This window comes from Schistocerca serialis, chromosome 9 (assembly GCF_023864345.2).
Source record: "Schistocerca serialis cubense isolate TAMUIC-IGC-003099 chromosome 9, iqSchSeri2.2, whole genome shotgun sequence".
Taxonomy (NCBI): domain Eukaryota; kingdom Metazoa; phylum Arthropoda; class Insecta; order Orthoptera; family Acrididae; genus Schistocerca; species Schistocerca serialis.
In genome coordinates, this window is record NC_064646.1 from 473,355,954 (window position 1) to 473,380,508 (window position 24,555).

General features: G+C 39.3%; 1 protein-coding gene across 1 annotated transcript in view; it reads left to right on the forward strand.

The window, feature by feature from the left end:
• LOC126419719 (uncharacterized) overlaps positions 1-23,056 on the forward strand; it is a 175,367-nt gene extending 152,311 nt beyond the window's left edge. The window contains exons 3-4 of the mRNA XM_050086899.1: positions 16,758-16,880; positions 22,301-23,056. Of these exons, the coding sequence (XP_049942856.1) occupies positions 16,758-16,880; positions 22,301-22,353 (176 nt within the window). The 3' untranslated portion in view covers positions 22,354-23,056. The remainder of the gene's footprint in view (positions 1-16,757; positions 16,881-22,300) is intronic.
• The last annotated feature ends 1,499 nt before the right edge of the window (positions 23,057-24,555 follow it).

Genomic DNA, 24,555 nt, shown 5'->3' on the forward strand with positions numbered 1-24,555 from the left:
CAGGTACTCCACATCAGCGCCCTCAGTAGTCATTAGACATCGTGAGAGAGCAGAATGGGGCGTTCAGCAGAACTCACGGACTTCGAACGTGGTCAGGTGATTGGGTGTCTCTTGCGTCATACATCTGTGCGTGAGATTTCCACACTCCTAAACATCTCTAGGTCCACTGTTTCCGAAGTAATAGTGAAGTGGAAACGTGAAGGGACACGTACAGCACAGAAGCCTACATGCCGACCTCGTCTGTTGACGACCTCTTCTGTTGACTGACAGAGACCGCCGACAGTTGAAGAGGATTGTACTGTGTAATAGGTAGACATCTGTCCAGACCATCACACAGGAATTGCTAACTGCGTCAGAATCCACTGCAAGTACTATGATAGTTAGGCGGGAGGTGAGAAAACTTGGATTTCATGGCCGAGCGGCTGTTCATATGCAACACATCACGGCGCAAATGCCAAACGACGCCTCGCTTGGTGTAAGGAGCGTAAACATTGGACGACTGAACAGTGGAAAAACGTTGTGTGGAGTGACGAATCACGGCACGGATCCGATGGCAGGGTGTGGGTATGGCGAATGCCCAGTGAATGTCATCTGCCAGCGTGTTTAGTGCCAACAGTAAAATTTGGAGGCGGTGGTGTTATGGTGTGGTCGTGTTTTTCATGGAGGGGACTCGTACCAAAATGGTTCAAATGGCTCTGAGCACTATGCGACTTAACTTCTGTCGCCTAGAACTTAGAACTAATTAAACCTAACTAACCTAAGGACATCACACACATCCATGCCCGAGGCAGGATTTTAACCTGCGACCGTAGCGGTCGCTCGGCTCCAGACTGTAGCGCCTAGAACCGCACGGCCACTCCGGCCGGCGGACTTGTACCCCTTGTTGTTTTACATAGCATTATCACAGCACAGCCCTACATTGATGTTTTAAACACCTTTTTGCTTCTCACTGTTGAAGAGAAATTCGAGGATAGCGATTGCACCTTTCAGCACGATCGAGCACTTGTTCATAATACACGGCCTGTGGCGGAGCGGTTACACGACAATAACGTCCCTGTAATGGACTGGCCTGCACATAGACCTGACCTGAATCCTATAGAACAACTCTGGGATGTTTTGGAACGCCGACTTCGTGCCAGGCCGCGCCGACCGACATCGATATCTGTCCTCGGTGGAGCACTTCGTGAAGAATGGGCTGCCATTCCCCAAGAAACCTTCCAGCATCTGATTGAGCGGATGCCTGCGAGAGTGGAAGTTGTCATCAAGGCTAAGGGTGGGCCAACACCATACTGAATTCCAGCATTACCGATGGAGGGCGCCACGAACTTGTAAGTCATTTTCAGCCAGGTGTCCGGATACTTTTGATCACTTAGTGTACGTACTATCGATTGTCAGCAGTGCCAACGACAGATTTAAACTACCTATGCATTCACAGGACCGTCGGCTATCGCCCATGCCTGTTTTAGCAAAGACCAAACGTTGGTCTTGCTTGAGCTCAGTTGGTGTTTTGTTAATGAGTTCAGTCCTTACTTGCAGTTGAATTTAATGTGAGTGGTACCGTTTATTGTTTTTTGTGCTGTGTGCTGTACCGACAGTTCCTCATTATGGATAAGTTTGCAACAAGAAGGAAGAGGAAAACCTATTTTGGTTCATCCACTAGCGCTATGGCAAGTTAAAAAATACCTATGTATAGCAGTTTAATGTTAGCACTGAAGTCGTTATTTGGAGGCTGATAGAACTTTGGGGTCACAATATTTCAGTATTTCAAAAGGCAGCGGAGCGGTAAACATCATTACAAATAACATTATGTTAAAATCAGCGCATAAATAAAAAAACTTGAATTTGTCTGTGTTGCCCAAAAGTCGCTCTGATCAACAAAAATATCGCTCAAGTGGCGATGGTTACATTTCTTTAAAAAAAAAATTGTATCATTACTAACCCAGATGGAAAAATATCGCCCAATCTGGTCACCATGGCAGTGCCCAGTTATGAAAACCAGTTCTGATACAGAACGATGGGAAAGGTTTGTGAAAATAGGAAGGCGTAAGTGAAGACAGACAGCACACTATATAGTTCGGTCTCTTCTGAAAGATTTTTCTCAGCGGGATGCTTGACTTCAAGCCGCCTGCGCCCTGCATCCCTCTCACCCCCTTTCGTCCAAAATCTATTCACGCTCTTGTAATACTATAATAACTGAATCCAGTAATTCCATGCACGATTAAATCTTAACATATGCTTGTACTCATGCACTATCAAATGACTACACAATTAGAGGAAAAACTTGCAGTATGAGAAGTCCATCTTTTGTTGTGACGCATTTTATTTTATTTTAAAACAACGTGCATAAACCAGTATTCCCAAATACTCCACCGACTTTGCGTAGCTCTGTGTGCTGAGCCGCTAAGCCAGCAGTCCCTGGACTCGGGAGGTCAGTTGGTTTGAATCCGCCCACCGGCAACCTTTAAAATGGTTTTCTGTCGTTTCCCCTTTTCAAGTTAGGCAAATGCCGAGGTTGCTCCCGTTCTATAGGCCGCAGCCATTTCCTTCCGAATACCTTCCTTTCCTGAAAGATTCGAATTCCGTTACAGATACAGCCCCTCTGCTTAAACGAAAAGAGCTGCATCAGAGGCGAGCCCAGCATCTCTCTCGAGACTCCAGGCACTAAATGCCATGTGATAAATTAATAATAATCCAAATTTTCGTCATTTAGGCTCATGGATTTGTCTGTTGGGACATTGTTTATGCAGAAATGATCTTTTTTACGCTGCAAGAAGTGAAAGGTGCGTACTTAAGTGAGGAAATTTGGGAACGTCTAAGGTTGAATAATTCCACATACTTTCCATTTTCGCTACTAAAAATTTTTCTAGCTTCTCTGTCGAACAATGATCTCTTTATTCAAAAACCTTGTCGGTAATAAACACGGCCTCTCAAAACATTAGTGTTTATCCGTTCCTGACCACTTCTGTCCAATCTTCCTTCTAACAGCTTTATCCAAAATTTTTGAGAAAGTAATATATTCAAGAGTAGCTTCAGATATCTGTAAAAATGAAGTGCTAACAAAATGTCAGTTTGGTTTCCAGAAAGGTTTTTCAACAGAAAATGCCATATGCTTTCACCAATCAAATTTTGAGTGATCTGAATAACCGAACACCACCCATTGGGACTTTTTGTGATCTCTCAAAGGTTTTGATTGTGTAAATCATGAAATTCTGCTAGACAAGCTCAAGTATTGTGGCATGAGTGGGACAGTGCACAAATGGTTTAATTCGAACCTAACTGGAAGAGTGCAGAAAGTTGAAATAAGCAGTTCTCATAATATGAAAAGATCAGCACATTCCTCAAACTGGGGAACTATCAAGAATGGGGTTCCACAAAGGTCAGTCTAGGGGCCTTTGTTGTTCTTAATATATATTAATGACTTGCCATTCTATAGTCATGAAGAGGCGAAGTTTGCTGATGATATAAGTATAGTAATCACACCTGACAAACAAGAATTAACTGATGGAATTGTCAATAATGTCTTTCAGAAAATTACTAAGTGGTTCTTGTAAACGAACTCTCACTGAATTTTGATAAGACACAGTACATACAGTTCTGTACAGTAAATGGTATGACGCCATTAATAAATATAGACCTTAATCAGAAGCATATAGCTAAGGTAGAATATTCAAAATTTTTAGGTGTGTCCATTGATGAGAGATTAAATTGGAAGAAACACATCTATGATCTGCTGAAACGTTTGAGTTCAGCTATTTATGCAATAAGGGTCATTGCAAATTTTGGTGATAAACATCTTAGTAAATTAGCTTACTATGCCTATATTCACTCATTGCTTGCATATGGCATAATATTTTGGGGTAATTCATCACTGAGGAATAAAGTATTTATTGCACAAAAGTGAGTAATAAGAATAATAGCTGGAGTCCACCCAAGATCATCCTGCAGACATTTATTTAAGGATCTAGGGATATTCACAGTAGCTTCTCAGTATACATACTCTCTTATGAAATTTGTTATTAACAACCAAACCCAATTCAAAAGTAATAGCAGTGTGCATAACTACAACACTAGGAGAAAGGATGATCTTCACTATTCAAGATTAAATCTAACTTTGGCACAGAAAGGGGTGAATTATACTGCCAATAAAGTATTTGGTCACTTACCAAATAGTATCAAAAGTCTGACAGATAACCAACAAGTATTTAAGAAGAAATTAAAAGAATTTCTGAATGACAACTCCTTCTACTCCATAGAGGAACTTTTAGATATAAATTAAGAAAAAAAAAAAAAAAAAAAAAAAAATTATTAAAAAAATAAATAAAATGTTGTTATATTAACTTAATTATGTTGTTAAATTAACATAATTATGTCATGTATTGGAAAATTTGGCTTGTTCAACATCATTACGAAATATCGTATTCATGATCCATGGAACTAATATTAATCTAATCTAATCTAATCTAATCTAATCACATCAAGACTGAAAAAAAAGAGGAATGTAAAATGTCCTTGGAGGATGATGATAGATTGGAGCATGACTGTTTCTTAGTGGTTTGCCAACATATAGCACTCCTAACTAACAAAATTATATCTCTGCTTGCTGAAAACTTCGTGATCATTTTCGGAAATCAGTCTTTTTAAGGCCCTCTTTAAGAAATCGTACCCCATCCCCCTCCATTTGACAAAGCCCTGGCTACATCTCTGTCCAAAGTAATGGCAGTTGTGAGCCGTTGACCTGGCAACATTTGATATGAAAGCCAGTGGGTACTAATGTTGCTTCTCTGTACCCTTCATGCCAAGTTTCCAACACGATTTCGACCCTCTGCTGTGTATACACACAGCCAATTCTCGTGCAGCACTCCCTAGACAGTAATGCAGTCAACATTACGTGCTGCAGCTAATTGTCTTACGCTGACACCAGGGTTGTCATCAACTGCACCAAGTTGCTCCTCCAGTTCAGATGTCCTAGTTGCGAGTAGTAGCCTCAAAATGTTCCATGCTCCCTAACACCGTGATCAGTTGCTCAAAACATCCTCATGTGTGGGCACCATCATCCTGTAAATCTCTGCCAACACAAGCATTGAGTGCCACAGCCAGTATGGGCTGCTAATTCGTGCCAGGCCAACAAATGGGCATCTGCCAGCTCTGCATTTGAGTACGGTTCCATTGCACTGTACAGTCCATGAGAACATTAAACGGCTGATCCTACGTGGTCGAAGCTAGCATAGAAATGAACTGAGTCACATGTCAACATTACCTTTGTTCGAGTGGAATTACGAACACTGACAATGAACCAAAGAATTAAAGCTTACTGTACAATCCAGCCAAACATAAACAAGAAACATTACTTGTAAGGCTAGTAAATTTTGCTTCTGTACATTTCCTGTGATTAATGTTATTGTGAAGAGAAGTAGAAAATGAGCTCCAACACAAAAACGGAAGTGTTTCTGGACTAGTGTCCACATAACATATTTTATTCCTCTATGTGTGAGGAATGTGATCTGAAAGCTTCTTGTTACAACCTGATAACATTAATCATGAAAAGTCTTTATGGTTCGAAGACTCAAGGCCCTAATCACATCAGTTTTATTAGTTTTGGATTAGTCACTCATAGACTAATGAAAAAGTAAAACCAAACTAAATGAGTATAGTCTGGGTAATTATGGCTCCGTTTTAAGTGAAGCTAGTTTTTCACATTTTTCAGGGTCTTATCTCCTAAACTGTGTGTCGTACAATATATAACTTTGCAGGTGCACACAGTGGTATTTATGGATACTGCTCACAAAATACATTGGGAATAGAGTAAGTAGCAAAAAAGTAAAAAATCGGACCATCTTGCTCAGGCTGAAGTTTACCTTATGAATAGTGAAAATGTAGTAAACTGTAGACATTTTTCCTTTAATTACTTTGTAAAGAAGTCAGCAAGACAAAGTTTTGAAAGGATTTGAAATTATGAGTAGATTAAACTTTGTTTGAAGCTGTTAGATGCTGTCATTCTCAAACATTGGAAGAATATAGCACACCCTGAGTTATGTTGTGTCTAGACGTATACACAATTTCTAACTTAAACACTTGACATATTGTCATCAACTTTTAAAATAAGAGTACGCCTCTTAATGAAAGACTGTGAGAGCATTTTAAGTTTTTATATCCAATCAATAATTATATGAATTAGGACTGCTGATATTTTTAAAAATACCGTGAATGCGATATGTTGTTGTTGTGGTCTTCAGTCCAGAGACTGGTTTGATGCAGCTCTCCATGCTATTCTCTCCTGTGCAGGCCTCCTCATCTCCAAGTAACTACTGCAACCTACATCCTTCAGAATCTGCTTAGTGTATTCATCTCTTGGTCTCCCTCTACGATTTTTACACTCCACGCTGCCCTCCAGTACTAAATCAGTGATCCCTTAATGCCTCAGAACATGTCCTACCAACCGATCCCTTCTTCTAGTCAAGTTGAGCCACAAATTTCTCTTCTCCCCAACTCTGTTCAATACCTCCTCATTAGTTATGTGGTTTACTCATCTAATCTTCAGCATTCTTCTATAGCACCACATTTCGAAGGATTCTATTCTCTTCTTGTCTAAACTATTCATTGTCCATGTTTCACTTCCATGCATGGCCACACTCCACACAAATACTTTCAGAAACGACTTCCTGACATTTAAATCTATACTTGATGTTATCTAATTTCTCTTCTTCGGAAACACTTTCCTTGCAATTGCCAGTACATTTTATATCCTCTCTACTTCGACCATCATCAGTTATTCTGCTTCCCAAATAGCAAAACTCCTTTACTACTTTAAGTGTCTCATTTCCTAACGTAATTCCCTCAGCATCACCAGATTTAATTCGACTACATTCCATTTTCCTCATTTTGCTTTTGTTGACATTCATTTTATATCCTCCTTTCAAGACACTGTCCATTCTGTTCAACTGCTCTTCTAGGTCGTTTGCTGTCTCTGACAGAATTACAATGTCGTCAGCGAACCTCAAAGTTTTTATTTCTTCTCCATGGATTTTTATTTCTACAATTTTTTTAAATTTTTTTTTAATTTTTTTTTTCTGCTTGCTCAATATACAGATTGAATAACATCGGAGATAGGATACAACCCTGTCTCACTCCCTTCCCAACCACTGCTTCCCTTTCATGGCCCTAGACTCTTATTACTGCCATCTGGTTTCTGTACAGATTGTAAATAGCCTTTCGCTCCATGTATTTTACCCCTGCCACCTTCAGAATTTGAAAGAGAGTATTCCAGTCAACATTGTCAAAAGCTAGAAACATTGGTTGGCCTTTCCTTAATCTATCTTCTAAGATAAGTCGTAGAGTCAGTATTGCCTCACGTGTTCCAAAATTTCTGCGGAATCCAAACTGATCTTCCCCGAGGTTGGCTTCTACTGTTTTTCCATTCATCTGTAAAGAATTTGTGTTAGTATTTTGCAGCCGTGACTTATTAAACTGATAGTTCAGTAATTTTCACATCTGTCAGCATCTGCTTTCTTTGGGATTGGAATTATTATATTCTTCTTGAAGTCTGAGAGTATTTCGCCAGTCTCATACATCTTGCTCTTTGTCAGGGTAGGCTCTCCCAAGGCTATCAGTAGTTCTAATGGAATGTTGTCTACTCCCGGGGACTTGATTCAACTTAGATCTTTCAGTGCTCTGTCAAACTCTTCACACAGTATCACATCTTCCATTTCATCTTCATCGACATGCTTTTCCATTACCATAATATCGTCCTCAAGTACATTGCCCTTGTATAGACCCTCTATATAGCCCTTCCACCTTTCTCCTTTCCCTTCTTTGCTTGGAACTGGGTTTCCATCTGAGCTCTTGAGATTCATACAAGTGGTCCTCTTTTCTCCAAAGGTCTCTTTAATTTTGCTGTAGGCAGTACCTATCTTACCCCTAGTGATATATGGATCTACATCGTTCCATTTGTCTTCTAGCCATGCCTGCTTAGCCATTTTGCACTTCCTGTCGATCTCATTTTTGAGACGTTAGTATATTATTTTTGCCTACTTCATTTACTGCAGTTTTATATTTTCTCCTTTCATCAGTTAAATTCAGTATTTCTTCTGTTACCCAAGGATTTTGACTAACCCTCATCTTTTTACCCACTCGATCCTCTGCTGCCCTTACTATTTCATCTCTCAAAGCTATCCATTCTTCATCTACTGTATTTCTTTCCCTCATTCTTGTCAATTGTTCCCTAATGCTCTCCCTGAAACTCTCTGCAACCTCTGGTTCTGTCAGTTTATCTAGCTCCCATTTCCTTAAATTCACACCTTTTTGCAGTTTCCTTAGTTTTAATCTACAGTTCATAACCAATAGATTGTGGTCAGAGTCCACAACTGGCTCTGGAAATGTCTTACAATTTAAAACCTGGGTCCTAAATCTCTGTCTTACCATTATATAATCTATCTGCACCTTCCAGTATCTCCAGGGTTCTTCCATGTATACAACCTTCTTTAATGATTCTTGAACCAAGTGTTAGCTATGATTAAGTTATGTTCTGTGCAAAATTCTAACTGGTGGCTTCCTCTTTAATTCTTTTCTTCCAGGCCACATTCAGCTACTACTTTTCCTTGTCTCCCTTTTTCTACTATCGAATTCCAGTCACCCATGACTATTAAATTTTCATCTCCCTTCACAATCTGAATAATTTCTTTTATGTCATCATACATTTCATCAATCCCTTCATCATCTGCGGAGCTAGTTGGCATATAAACTTGTACTACTGTGGTAGGTGTGGGCTTTGTGTCTATCTTGGCCACAATAAGGCGTTCACTATGCTGTTTGTAGTGGCTTACCTGCACCCATATTTTTTATTCATTATTAAACCTACTCCTGCATCACCTCTATTTGATTTTGTATTTATAACCCTGTAGTCACCTGACCAGAAGTCTTGTTCCCCCTGCCACTGAACTTCACTAGTTCCCAGTATATCTAACTTTAACCTGTCCATTTTCCTTTTTAAATTTTCTAACCTAACTGCCTGATTAAGGGATCTGACATTCCACACTGCGATCCATAGAATGCCAGTTTTCTTTCTCCTGATAACGACTTCCTCCTGAGTAGTCCATGCCTGGAGATCCGAATGGTGGACTATTTTACCTCCGGAATATTTTACCCAAGAGGACGCCATCATCATTTAACCATACAGTAAAGCTGCATGCCCTCTGGAAAAATTACGGCTGTAGTTTCCCTTTGCTTTCAGCCGTTTGCAGTACCAGCACAGCAAGGCCGTTTTGGTTAGTGTTACAAGGCCAGATCAGTCAATCATCCAGACTGTTGCCCCTGCAACTACTGAAAAGGCTGCTGCCCCTCTTCAGGAACCACACATTTGTCTGGCCTCTCAACAGATACCCCTCCGTTGTGTGGTTGTACCTACAGTACGTGGTACGGCTATCTGTATTGCTGAGGCACGCAAGCCTCCCCATCAATGGCAAGGCCCATAGTTCACAGGCAGGGTGGGGAGGGGGGGGGGCAATATGATATATCAATATTTAAAAATATGCCATTATTGGCCCTAAATATATCGAAAAAAATTGTCGACATATCGACAGAAAAAATATCGACGTACCAGTCTATACAAATATCAGCTGCAAATTGTAAATGTACTGCCATTTTCAGTTCTGTATATTTAAGATTTGACTTACAATTAGATATTCTGTACATTAACAAGCTAGCAGTCTGTCTATCCCCCTTAGAGCAAGAATTGAAAGGAAAATGATGCATGTTCACTCTTCACCATAATCGTTTTGCTAACAGTGGTAACTGCAGGTAAGTGGCACAATAAGAGGTGTCCCATGGATCTGTCATTCAGTTTCGTCATGTATTTGATTTTTCTGGAACACTTCATGTCGACTTCCCTGTTTATTCATTCCTGCAAATGCCACTGCAGTAACACTGCAACAGTAACACTGTAACAGTTGGAAAATTTGGAAACTTGTGGTAAGGTCTTATGGGACCAAACTACTTAGGTCATCAGTCCCTAAGCCTACACACTACTTAACCTAACTTATGCTATGGACAACACACACACCCATGCCTGAGGGAGGACTCAAACCTCTGACAGGGGGAACCATGCGGACCGTGACAAGGTGCCTCAGACCACGCGGCTACCCCACACGGCTGATAGCATTTCCCCTTACACATCTACACCTATCGCCAAGGACAATTTTGTCATTTAGATTTTTGCTTATCAATTTCAGCAATTGTTTTTGAAGAATGCTGATGTGAAGAAATAGCTCACTAGTTGCGTTAAAATTGTTTCTTTAGCGCAACTGGTGTGCTATTTCTTCACATCAGATATCTTGTTATTCCATTCACACTGCCATCCCCCAAGGCAATTGGACTTCCTCTTTGCGCCATCCATACTTGCTTCACATGGTCAAAGAGAAATACTGGATGTGATGAAACCTCAAAAAGTACTAAGACTCCTTCAAACAGTGAAAGTAAAATTATGTTCCATTAAAATTTCAAAAGAACAACTTCAAATATTTATAAAAAAATTGCGAAAAAGTATGGTATAAAATAAAAATATGGGCAATTGATATTGCCATTTTGATATTGACATATCAATATTTTATCAACAGTCCTAATATGAATTACATAAAGTCAAATTTTTGTTGCCCCTGGAATTCGTTAGGTAGACAACCTGCAGTGAGACTAGGTGACTGTTTTGACCTCTGTGTCAGCTACAGACCTCCTTCATCTGCAGCTATGTATTTCCCTTTTATCCTGTAATGAAGAAACAATCCATCCTGAAGACTAGGGGTACAACTTTACTGAAAGTTGCATATCCTCTATGGAAATACAAGAAAAGTTCCATAAATAATGCAACATTTGTTTTTTCCTCTCTCAGCCAATTTCAGCTTAGAAATGCGGAAATTGTTGTGGGACATCATGGAATATTCCCAATTCAGCCCTTATAGTTTCACAAAGTAACAATGGGTGGCGACATTGTACGTAGCCTTCAAAATGGCAGCTCGGTGATGGATGTGTGTTCCAAGTAGAGAGCTGCGATTGAGTCTCTTTTGGCAGAAACCACAGCATTGCAAATATTCATTGACACTAGTAGATTGTCTACAGAGACATGGCAGTGAACAAAAATGCAGTGAGCCGTTGAGCAAGGGGTCTCTCATCATCACAGCAAGGATGTGCAAACCTGTCCCATCTCCCACATGGCAGCCAGCTGCACACAGCTTTGATTCCTGCAATGTTGCAACATGTGGACATTCTCATTTGAGGTTATCAACATGTCACAATCAAATGCTTCACTACAAAACTGTTGGTAGTGCTGACACATGTCAACCAGTTGGACTGCTGGATTCCTCATCGCCTAACATAAGACCATAGAGAGCAACAAGGGGGTATCTGTGTGGAATTGTTTGTGCATTACTAAGCTGATTGAGACAATTTTTTGTCAAACAGTGGCAACATGGCTTCATCACTTTGAACCAGAAACAAAACGGCAGTACATGAAGTGGTGTTACACCACCCCTCCTCTGAAAAAAATGTTCAAAGGTGTACCCTCAGGCAGTGAAGTCACGGTGACAGTATTCTGGGATTCTGAAGGGTTTTTCTGTTTGATGTCATCCCTCATGGTCCAATGATCAACTCTAAAGTATATTGTGCTATCCTCAGGAAACTGAAGAATGACTTCAGCATGTTCATTACCACAAAAATGCAAACGAACTTCTCTTTCTCCATGACAGCAAAAGACTTAACACAAGTGATTGTATGAATGCTCTGCCAGGTACTTCTGATTTGCAGAGTATTCATGTAGATGTAGAAGTCTGTGCACCTGAGAGGAAAAGCTTCACTGGGCTGTTCCTCATCCACACTACAGCACGGATCTTGCATCTTCTGACTTCTGTCTGTTTGGCCCAATGAAGGATGCACTCTGTGTGAAGCAGTACATTCATGATGGGGAGGTCATTGATGCAGCAAGATGTTGGCTCTGATGTCAACCAGTAGAGTGGTGCCATGAGGGCATGCAGGCCCTTCTTGTAAGGAGTGTAAGGCTGTCAAATTGAACGGAGATTACATTGAAAAACAGGGTTCTGTCGCCAGAACGGTGGGGAATAATATGTTGCAGTGGAATCCTAAATAAAACCCAGCTACTTTCAGAAGAATATGTGTTGCATTGCTTATTGGCTGCTCCTTATACTAGCCTGCCCATTTGCTCCTTCATCAATTGAACAAATTACTAGATGGAAGTAAAAATAGGATATGGCAACAATTACTCAGTTACAGTCCATGGATTAGTTTCTGCTCTTAGGGGCTTATCGTATTGTTTTCTGCAGCTAATAGAGCTATTTCCCTGACATCGTTTACTTACCAACTGTAATTTCCTATCAACTTTGCATGTGTGAGAACATTATTTGGATTATGTTCATACTCACTGCATTCCTCCATTTACTTAGTGTTAACACTGTGTATCTTCACAACTGTGAGCTCCTATCAACAGTGAGGAGAGACAAGGAACAGTACAGGAAGTGTCTCACCTTATCAGAAGACTTTTATTTAACTATCTCTAATGAATTTCCGTTGATGAGACATTAAAATCTAATCCTCCTTCCTTTTCTTTTCATTTAATCGGAGAAATGTTCATCACATCACTCATTGCCTTCTTATGTTCCACACTGTTATGCTACTGCCAAACTTAACCCAGTAAGAGGAACAAATTCAAAACTGAAATTCAGAATGGCAGCTGCTACCAATGAGAGAAAGACAATATATTCTGCTTTCAGTCCCTTGTGATCAAAACTGTAATTGGTCAGAGTGCTTTATTAATGACATGAAGAAAACAACAGTGCAAGTTGGGCATGATGTAAAATCAGTTATTGCTTCATAACTGCTGCCTATCACTTTTCAGAAATTCTAAAAATGGAACCATATGTAAAATAAGGGATAGACAGATGGAGCACAGAGACATGTAACAGGAAAAAGCATTCACACTAACTTTTGAGCACTAGCTCTTTTTCTATCAAAAGTGCACACATTCACACTCACAACCATACAGACATCCAAATGTACACTCCCATGGCCATGGCAAGACTTTCTCTTATTTTAAGAAATGCTCCATCCAGGAACTTCTGTTATTGTCAAAATGGAACAGGTTATAAATCCATATATTAGGATGACCATGCTGCATATTGGCATAATGTCATGACACAAAACTAATAAAACAGGTTATAAATCCATATATTAGGATGACCATGCTGCATATTGGCATAATGTCATGACACAAAACTAATAAAAAATGCTGGTACACATTTAAATAAAACTGTCAAACATAAAATTTTGAAGATTTTCATAGATTTTGGACTAATATGTCAGAAACAATCTGGTACATCTTCAAGGAGAAATTGCTACTGTCAAATATTTTGCGTATATTATTTCTGGTGATTACTTGTAGTATGAATCAAAGACAAGATTTTAAAAAATAACATATAAATCCTTTATCATCCTGCAACAAATAAATTACAATTCAACAGCAACTTTGTGGCTTCTGTCTCTCTCTCTCTCTCTCTCTCTCTGCATATTTGGATACTTATGGTTTTCGTCAAGCTACCTCCTGTTAAACAGAATGGAATACAATGCAATCTTTACTGTCACATGGCATCTGCTATACAATCATATGACTGAAATACTGGCGACTCATCAATGAGTAGAATTGTATGGGTGTATATGAAAACAACAAACACATACATTAAAAGAAAGCACATGCATGTGCACTATAAAATAAAAAGACAAGTAAATGTTACATTTCTTCCTGTTTCTTAAATATTTCCACAGTTATAACATTCTCTATTCAAGTATTTTCCATGATTGCTTCCGTAATTTTAAATATTATTAAAAGCTCTCTCTCTCTCTCTCTCTCTCTCTCTCTCTCTCTCTCTCTCTCACACACACATACACACACACACACACACAGAGCTCTTAATATCTGCTACTTTTTCTCCATTACAAAATCTTCCATTCTGTAATGAAATTTGTTTTTCCAGTATTTTTTCAATATTTTCACACACACACACACACACACACACACACACACACACACACACACACACACACAGAGAGAGAGCTCTTAATATCTGCTACTTTTTCTCCTTTACAAAATCTTCCATTCTGTAATGAAATTTGTTTTTCCAGTATTTTTCAATATTTTCTTCTGTGGGTGTGTTTATTGCATCAATAATAAGATAAATTTTATTGGTAGATTCCACCAAATGCACAAATTTTCTGTCCCATGAGTTTAAAATTATTCACAGTTATAATTCGTATTATTTTCATCAGAAATGGCTGTTGTTGACAGAATTTATATAATGCATGTTAACATCCTGTGTTCTGGCTACAGGAAAAGACGTTTCACATATTCAAAACCTCATGGGCTTGACAATTATTTATGCAAATTTGATGAGAGAGTTCTTTTATCTATTTAATGCTCCTGGTCACACATCCATGGAAACTCATGTGCAGGATAAAATAACTAACTTACAATAGCTGAGTAATTAAAACCCTTTTGATGTTATTCAATATAACTGAACACATGACATTTTCAGCAAAAGATTTTATTTTTCGGCCACTGAACCCTTGGAAAAATGAAAATCATTTTATGACAAAATAGCACATATTGCACAAAACTGAGTGTGAAGCACTGATTAATAACTTTATTTATTTATTTATTATGTACGTTTTTGAACAACAGCTATCACTGAAATGTGTATTTTTCTTCTCCTCGGTTCACAGTTGATTGCTTATGATATATCAGTGGTTCCCAACCTTTCTTAGATCATTACTCCTGAGAGCAATTGGACATAAGCTAGTACCCCCTCCCCCCCCCCCCCTCCCTCCCAAAAAAAAACATGTCACACCTCCCCCACATTATCACCAACTTTAGCACCTAAATAAACTGTAGAATGAAAGACTTTTCATGGAACACTTTTATTTTTAAAATGATGAAAGATGAATGATATTTTTGTGTGTGTGTTTTTAGTATGAACAACAAAGGTATTCATGGTGCATTACAAGTGCTACCCATAACTCCTTTTCCGATAAGAAAGTGGAAAGGGTAGACACTTGTTACAAAACATACTTCCCCTGCATTACTCCTCTCCATTGGGGCACTTGCTTGACCTGCAGACTGCACCCCCATTTAAAATCAACCAAGTTAAAATGTGTGCACTAAACTTACTGTTCATAAATCACTTGATTGCAGCCCTCCGTTCTTCTGAACTGGTGAAACTGGTAAACTTCAGGCTGTTAATGTTTTGTATTTGACCACAGCCACTAACAGCAATAGTAATAAAATGATAATAATTACTGTGTACAGCATTACAGTTGGTCTTATGTAGTTACTCTTGTGTCATGCTGCAAATTAATTCATTTTCCTGTTTGAAAGTGAGTAATGAGAATTTTCTGGACTTTTGTATTATTATCCACAACTTGAAGAAGACATTTTCTTGAGATATTTAGCATTTGTTACATATATACCCTACTTTTATCATTAGCAATGTATGGGACAAAGCACAACATGTGTGTGGCCGTTGTGAAAAACCTTTAACCTCTGCCACATTAATGGTAATAACTGAAAAAGTAATTATTGATAACTTATATAAATATTCATCTTGGGGTTGAAGCTCTGTTGTCTGTGTTTGCATTAACAATACATATGTTTTTGGATTGGGTCCACCTTTAGCAAAACACAAACATATGTATATAAAATTATTATTAGAGTCTTACAAAACTGTGATAATAGTAATGCTCTTTTTAAAAATAATTTAGTTTTGTGATTGAAACAGAATCAAATCGTTTAGTTTTCACCCCTCAGAAAATTTCATTCTACCCCTCAGCTGGTAACTACCCCCATGTTGGGAACCACTGCTATATGTAGATACGGAGCTGACATTCAGCTCGATATTTGGTAGGAGCGACCGTAAAGGCATTTCCCATTTACAGTCACTCCCATCAGCCATCACACTGAGTGTCAACTTAGTTTGCATGTACAGTGCTTTGCAGTATCCATTGTGTGGAAGTTCCTGACAGATTAAAACTATGAGCTGGAACATGACTCAGACCTGGAAGTACTGTCCTCTAGAACTTCAAGACCAGTGTCAAGTGAGAATACAATTTATCTGACTCAACATACAATGGATATTTACATCTTGTAATGATAAACTACAAAGAAAATCTAAATATCATTCATTTTCTCGAAATTCAGAGATAACATGGATAATCAAAGAGTCTACACTGCACATGACATATGATTTACTACCCACAGCAGCAGTATATTCAGAAAAGTGGATAAAGGATCATCCCTGAATAGCTCAGTTCATATGATTATTGAACATAAGAGGCAAGAAACTGGGTTTGAGACCTGGTCCAGCACACAATCTTAATCTGTCAGAATATTTCAAAAGACCACATACTTCACATTAGAGAAAAAGATTCATTCTGTGTATGGTACTGATACTAAGTAATGCATCTCACTTACTTCACAGATCTCTCATGATCTCTCTTTTGCTTTCAACAAACCAAATCCTTCTGTTGCTTTCTTTTTTTATGGACACTTTTTACTTTCTGGAAAAAGGAATTGTCTTTATAGAACTAAAAATTCAGTTCTTTTTAAGAGCTGTCAGTCACACGCATCAGTTAATTATTTACAGAGACTGTTCTTTTCCTTAATTAATTAAGATTTCCACATATGTGTTGAATGAATACTTTTTTTCTGTTCACAGTAATGGTTCCAGTATCTTCAACAGTGATTCCCTTGCCAATCTACCAAGTTAGTTCAGGAGTGGAGTTTGGAGGAAAAGACTACAAGAACCACAAGCCTGATGAGCCTATAAAGCTAATTACAGGTAAGAGTTTTTGTGGTTCCCTACAATTATCAAAATCAGCACAATTAATTTTTTTAGACTGTACAACAGAAATAATTACATTAAAGATGTAATAAGTGTTGTGTCGGTAGCTGGGCCGACACCGTGAAGTTGAGATGGCTGAAAAGGCAAGCTAGACTAACGCAGACGGGCGTGAAGTACTGGAACAGGATACGTAATTAATGTTAGGAAGAAAAGTACGGAGCAGGTTTAATACTTAACTTTACTCAATCCTTGGGGTACATCGATCTTGACGATACACAGGAGACTTTAAGTACAATCACTGTATGGCTAATGGCGCCTTGCTAGTTCGTAGCCATTAACTTAGCTGATGGCTATTCTGTCTCTCGGCTAATGAGAGAGAAAGGCTTCGTACATCTGGTCGGTAGCTAGGTTCTCGTACAACTGGGGCGAGTGCTCTCTCTTATCACGAGACCTGCCTTGGTGGTGGCGCTAGGTCTGCGATCACAGTGGCGACACGCGGGTCCGACATGTACTAAATGGACCACGGCCGATTTAAGCTACCACCTAGCAAGTGTGGTGTCTGGCGGTGACACCACAATAAGTTAATACTTACTTGCTCTATTAAATAAAGAAAAAAGAGAACTAAGGAGAGAAACAAAATATACTTTATTTGTTTGCTCTCTGTTTGATATGTAAAATTTCAAGCAGCTCAGACAGCCTACTGCATAATTTACAATGACCTCTCTGAGAAAATGAAACACAGTTTAAAGATACAGTTAACTTTCTTTAAATAATTACACTCCTGGAAATGGAAAAAAGAACACATTGACACCGGTGTGTCAGACCCACCATACTTGCTCCGGACACTGCGAGAGGGCTGTACAAGCAATGATCACACGCACGGCACAGCGGACACACCAGGAACCGCGGTGTTGGCCGTCGAATGGCGCTAGCTGCGCAGCATTTGTGCACCGCCGCCATCAGTGTCAGCCAGTTTGCCGTGGCATACGGAGCTCCATCGCAGTCTTTAACACTGGTAGCATGCCGCGACAGTGTGGACGTGAACCGTATGTGCAGTTGACGGACTTTGAACGAGGGCGTATAGTGGGCATGCGGGAGGCCGGGTGGACGTACCGCCGAATTGCTCAACACGTGGGGCGTGAGGTCTCCACAGTACATCGATGTTGTCGCCAGTGGTCGGCGGAAGGTGCACGTGCCCGTCGACCTGGGACCGGACCGCAGCGACGCACGGATGCACACCAAGACCATAGGATCCTACGCAGTGCCGTAGGGGACCGCACCGCCACTTCCCAGCAAATTAGGGACACTGTTGCTCCTGGGGTATCGGCGAGGACCATTCGCAACCGTCTCCATGAAGCTGGGCTACGGTTCCGCACACCGTTAGGCCGTCTTCCGCTCACGCCCCAACATCGTGCAGCCCGCCTCCAGTGGTGTCGCGACAGGCGTGAATGGAGGGACGAATGGAGACGTGTCGTCTTCAGCGATGAGAGTCGCTTCTGCCTTGGTGCCAATGATGGTCGTATGCGTGTTTGGCGCCGTGCAGGTGAGCGCCACAATCAGGACTGCATACAACCGAGGCACACAGGACCAACACCCGGCATCATGGTGTGGGGAGCGATCTCCTACACTGGCCGTACACCACTGGTGATCGTCGAGGGGACACTGAATAGTGCACGGTACATCCAAACCGTCATCGAACCCATCGTTCTATCATTCCTAGACCGGCAAGGGAACTTGCTGTTCCAACAGGACAATGCACGTCCGCATGTATCCCGTGCCACCCAACGTGCTCTAGAAGGTGTAAGTCAACTACCCTGGCCAGCAAGATCTCCGGATCTGTCCCCCATTGAGCATGTTTGGGACTGGATGAAGCGTCGTCTCACGCGGTCTGCACGTCTAGCACGAACGCTGGTCCAACTGAGGCGCCAGGTGGAAATGGCATGGCAAGCCGTTCCACAGGACTACATCCAGCATCTCTACGATCGTCTCCATGGGAGAATAGCAGCCTGCATTGCTGCAAAAGGTGGATATACACTGTACTAGTGCCGACATTGTGCAATCTCTGTTGCCTGTGTCTATGTGCCTGTGGTTCTGTCAGTGTGATCATGTGATGTATCTGACCCCAGGAATGTGTCAATAAAGTTTCCCCTTCCTGGGACAATGAATTCACGGCGTTCTTATTTCAATTTCCAGGAGTGTATAATAAATTACACAGTGAATCACTGATCTAACTATTCTGCTCTTTACATCTTTGAGTAAATATGGCAGCAGACGGAACTACAGAAGGAACAGCACACCTTCTTTAGTGGTGTAACATTTCTTCACACTATCAAACTATTTAAACTTGTTCTCTTTTCCAATGTAAAGTAGCCTTCATGTGATATCTTAGCAGCAGTAGCAGCTGAAAGTAAGGATATAAATGCGCACTTGCCCCAGTGATGTTTCCACTCCACTTTCCATTCTTAAAATTTTCTTTTGGCTTGTATAGTTGTGGCTCATAGTTAAACACTCTGAGGCAGAGCCACACAAAATGTATATTAAAATACATTTCTTAGTAATGGATTACAGAACATGAATTATCAGAAAACATTTCAAATATATACCACATGAATTCACGTAATGACAGTCAAAATTTTTTGAACTGTTAACACTGAATGGCATTTTTCGAACAGACAGCAGTCTAGGCTGTGTCTTGAAATACTGGTCAACTCTGTGTAGCAGAGATTTGGAGCAAGGTTGCTACTGAGTAAGGCTCTTATGGACCTCCCGAAGGCTAAGTTGCTTTATCTTAGCTCTCCTCCATCATGTACATGTCACAAGCAGAACTAGGAAGATGCCACATTAGGTTTGGTTGAGCCAATATCTAGTGAGTTTAATGCATGGTTCTATATTATAGCTTACATCCAATGAACAACTAGTGTTTCAAAGCACTACCACATAGTGGATCTCTCAAAAAAGCATTGTTATTGGTACAATTTGTATTAAGAAAATGTAGGAAATGTCCTATTTGTTGTTAAAGAATTTTTGTTGTTTTGATATTACAACTCAAGTGTTAGGAAAGGGTTCTGCTTCAAAGCAATGGCATATTGAAGGTGTACCAAAAACATCATTCTTGGCACAATTTAATATAATTAAATGGAAGTTAATGACATATTGGCAATTAGGGTATCAGACAATGTGAGATACCAAAACTAGCAAGATCATGGTAGTGTAGCAGTTAAAATTCCAGAAGTCTTTTCATTCACCTCTGCGTTTTCTAAAAGATCTTAAGTACTCTGTCTTCAGGCCACAAGTGGCCCATCAGGACCAACCAACCACCTTGTCATCCTCAGCTGAGGATGCGGATAGGAGGGGCGTGTGGTCAGCACAACTCTCTCCTGGTCGTTATGATGGTTTTCTTTGACTGGAGCCGCCACTGTTCAGTTGAGTAGCTCCTCAATTGGCATCACGAGGCTGAGTGCACCCCAAAAAAAGGCAACAGCACATGGCAGCCCAGATGGTCACCCATCCAAGTGCCGGCCACGCCCGAAAGCGCTTAACTACAGTGATCTGACGGGAACCTGTGTATCCATTGCGGCAAGGCCATTGGCAAAAGATCTTAAGACTTTCTCATTAATTTAATAGAAGTATGTTCTGTAATATTAGATTCATTTATGTATAAGAGCTTTATTTCTCAGGAGGGACTTCATTACATTATGCAAACATGCTAGAGAATATGAGCAAACAAAGACTATTTTCTATGTCACTGCCTGATTTGATCACAGTTCAGTATTTATTTTGTCATCCAAAAATCACAAACACAGCACAAGACTTATGATGTACCAGAAGCATCACTCTTTCGTCACACAAAGTCATTAATTCCGTGGATTTCGCACAAACTAATTAATGCCGTGGATTGAACAAACGAACATTAAACATCTCCTGTTTAGAACTGAAAACATGAAAACTATTAAGCGTGCAGTGAAGCTAACATACATAGAATGAAACGTCTTTCCAAATCATGTCTTTTAGTACTGTTTGTTGTGGTAAAGTGTCGGGAAATGTGACTTCAGTAGATAAATATGCTACCTCTAGATTTTGTCTTGAAATTAGATTTTGGTATTGTTTATTATCTGATTATGAAACAGAAAGAAGATAGAATATGTAAACTTCTGGATAAAGTGTGAATGCCCACCCCCTCCCCCCCTCCCGCCCTCTGAAATCTTGGTTGTGGTGACAGATTGATGTGTAGTATAGCCCAACAAATGCTGCAGCCATTCCCAGTGTGGAAACCAAGTGCTATACCTGCTCATGTCCAGTTCACATGACAAATTTCATTAATTGTGTAAAAACAGCAGCCTTTCAGCAGTGATTTTGAGTTAAAAATCTCACGGTGCTTGATCGTCTCAAAAAAATGGGCCCACAAAAAGTAGGTAGAGCATGGTTTGGGAAAGAACTTATTTCAAGAGACCAAGAGAATGCCCAAAGAAGAGATGGATCAATCAGATTAGACATGATCTGGCAGGATGATATCTGAATTTGCAGCAGATTAGCGACCAAATATGCCTACTTGGACAGAAATAAGAGGTGAATCTTCAGAACATTCAACTGATGTTCCTTCTATTCTTTGGTCATCATCAGACAAGAATCACAGTTTGTCTCAATCCAATGCACATACAATTTTTCAGTTAAAATCTCATGACAAATCCAGCTGAGATTCCAACCCCTTCTAGAAGTTCCCTGACAGTTTAGCAACAATTAATTTGCGCCAAACCATTGAGTTTCTGAATGTGAGCAGTACCAGCTAAAGTCAAAAGCATCTCTCATTGATGCCCATATTTAGTGGACTAATGACTGTTTTTGAATTGGAGGAACCATTCTTAAAACTGCACTTGATTCCATAAGACAACTTCCTAAAGTTTCCATTTTTCTCACAGTACTATGAAATTTAACATCGTGTTATTACTCATGTAAATCAAATATTCCAAAAAGTCATCATAATCAGTACAGTAGCATTCACTCAAACAATAATAGTTCATAATCTAAGTGAGACATAAACAATGAAATACATAAATAACAGAGAAAACGTGCAAAATTCTGGCAAAAAGGCATTATTTGTATGCAGGTACAGTTCTCAAAACCCTTATAGACTTAGGGATATGTGTACTTACTAAAAATTACCTGCTTATAACAAGCAGTGAGATTTTGATTTTGAGCATTGTATATGTGACATATGTTTATCACTTTATATACATACTAAAGTTGTGCATCAGGTTTTGAACTAAAAATGAGTGTGACACATTGTCCAGTTTAATTATGAATGTCACCACAAAAAAAGACTTAATGGACAGAATAGATGATACCTACTGACTTCCAAAAAGTTTGCACATATATGGTTCATTATTGTACTTTGACAATGTCTGAAATATCTGTTTCAGCTACAAAAAAGAAGACAAGTGTCAAAAAAGTTGAGGGCAACACTGGTGAATAAAGCAAGTAACATCATTTAATTTTCCCACACAGCATTAAAAACCTTTCTCTGGGGAATATTTTGTGGTATATTTTCTTCACCAGTGAACCAGAAGTAGTCAGCAACCACTCAGCACTAAATACGAAGACTTTCATGTGATTGTTACCAGGCTGAACTCATGTTAATGCTAAACTAACGTGAGAATGACATCCAAGTACATCTATAACTGCAAACAATTATAACATGAATGTTCTCTTACTGTAACCCCCATTTTGTAACAGTATTAACAAGAATGTGTAATAAGTCAATATATCACTCCATCTAGATGATAATAATATTGATAAGTGAAATTAATGTGTTAGGAAAATAAAATGCTTTTCTTAATATATTACAAATAATGTAAAAACTAATGTAAATATTAAGAGACCCAGAGTTATATGCACAAGTTAATTTTATTTAGTTACTCTGTTTCACGCAAAATTTCAAAACAAAATCCAGTTTTAAGGTTGTACATACATATATACAAATTGATAAGTGTTATGCAATAAAAATTCTAATGTTGTTTTTCAAACTACAAGGTGTTTCATGTAAATATATTTTAATGAACATTATCAGTTGGAAGTAGAAAGAAAGTATATATCACGTATAAAAAAATTACTGTATGTACAATGCTACTTAATATGTATTTCATTAGGCTATACAAGTGGCACTTAAACCTAATTCTATTGGTATCAAAAACATTTGAATATATTTTTGTAAATAATGTGAAATAAACATAATGCAAGAATTCTTTGGTATTTCATTTTTACATGCCTTGAGCCCCTTCCTCTTAACCTTCAAAATTACAACTGCTATTATTTGTTGCTGGAAAGTAACAATATAACGGTTTCTCCAAAAAATATCATTTTTTTTATTTACTATTGGGCAAAGTCTCTTAGTCTATAAAATTCTCACAATATTACCAAAATACTTAGCTGGAAGAGCACTCTTGCTATGTAGAACAAAGATAATATATTAATTTCGAGACAAATTCTGCTGGCAGTGGTGTGTATACTACTAACAGCTGCGTGGGGTAGTCGCGCAGTCTGAGGCGTCTTGTCACGGTCCGCATATCCGCACCATTTTGATCCTCTTGTGTGTACCCCCAAACATGGCTCTGACTGTTGAAATCACCTATCACAATAGAAGTTTTTCCTGGAATAAGATTTTCAGGTGGGGTGAAGGAAAAATCTGTTGCCGGAGGTTTATATACTGATGTGACTGTACAGTTACTTAACTCAACAGTAATAATTTCAGTATTGTTATTGTCTGACTGAAAAACACTACAGACTTCAAGGTCAGGTCTTATAAAGAAGGCGCGTCCATACTGTGCATGTGGTCTTTCAGCAACCAGTTTCATTACAGAAACAGAAGGACGTCTCTGCTGGGTATCCCAATGTATTTCTTGAACACGCAAAACATCACAGTGCTTATTGTGGCCCATGTGTTGCAAGATTTGTTGCTTGCAGGGAGATATTCCTTCAATATTCATGGATATTACAGTGGCAGGGGTAAAATACAGGGAGTGTAAGGCTATTTACAGTTTGTACAGAAACCAGATGGCAGTAATAAGAGTCAAAGGGCATGAAAGGGAATCAATGATTGAGAAGGGACTGAGACAGTGTTGCAGCCTATCCCTGGCATTATTCAGTCTTTTTATTGAGCAAACAGTGAAGGAAACAAAAGAAAAATTTGGAGTAGGAATTAAAAATCCATAGAGAAGAAATAAAAACTTTGAGGTTTGCCGATGACATTGTAATTCTGTTAGAGACAACAAAGAACCTGAAAGAGGAACTGAACAGAATGGACAGTGTCTTGAAAAAAGTATATAAGATGGACATCAACAAAATCAAATTGAGGATAATGGAATAAAATGGAATTCAGTCAGGAAATGAGACAATTAAAGCAGTAAATGAATTTGGGGACCAAAATAACTGATGATGGTCAAAGTAGAGAGGATACAAAATGTAGACTGGCTATGGCAAGGAAAGTGTTTCTGAAGAAGAGAAATTTGTTAACATCGAGTATAGAGTAAAGCGGCAGGAAGTTTTTCTGAAAGTATTTGTATGGAGTGTAGCCATGTATGGAAGTGAAACACGGATGACAAGAAGAGAATAGAAGCTTTTGAAATGTGATGCCACAGAAGAAAGCTGAAGATTAGATGGATATATCATGTAACTAGTG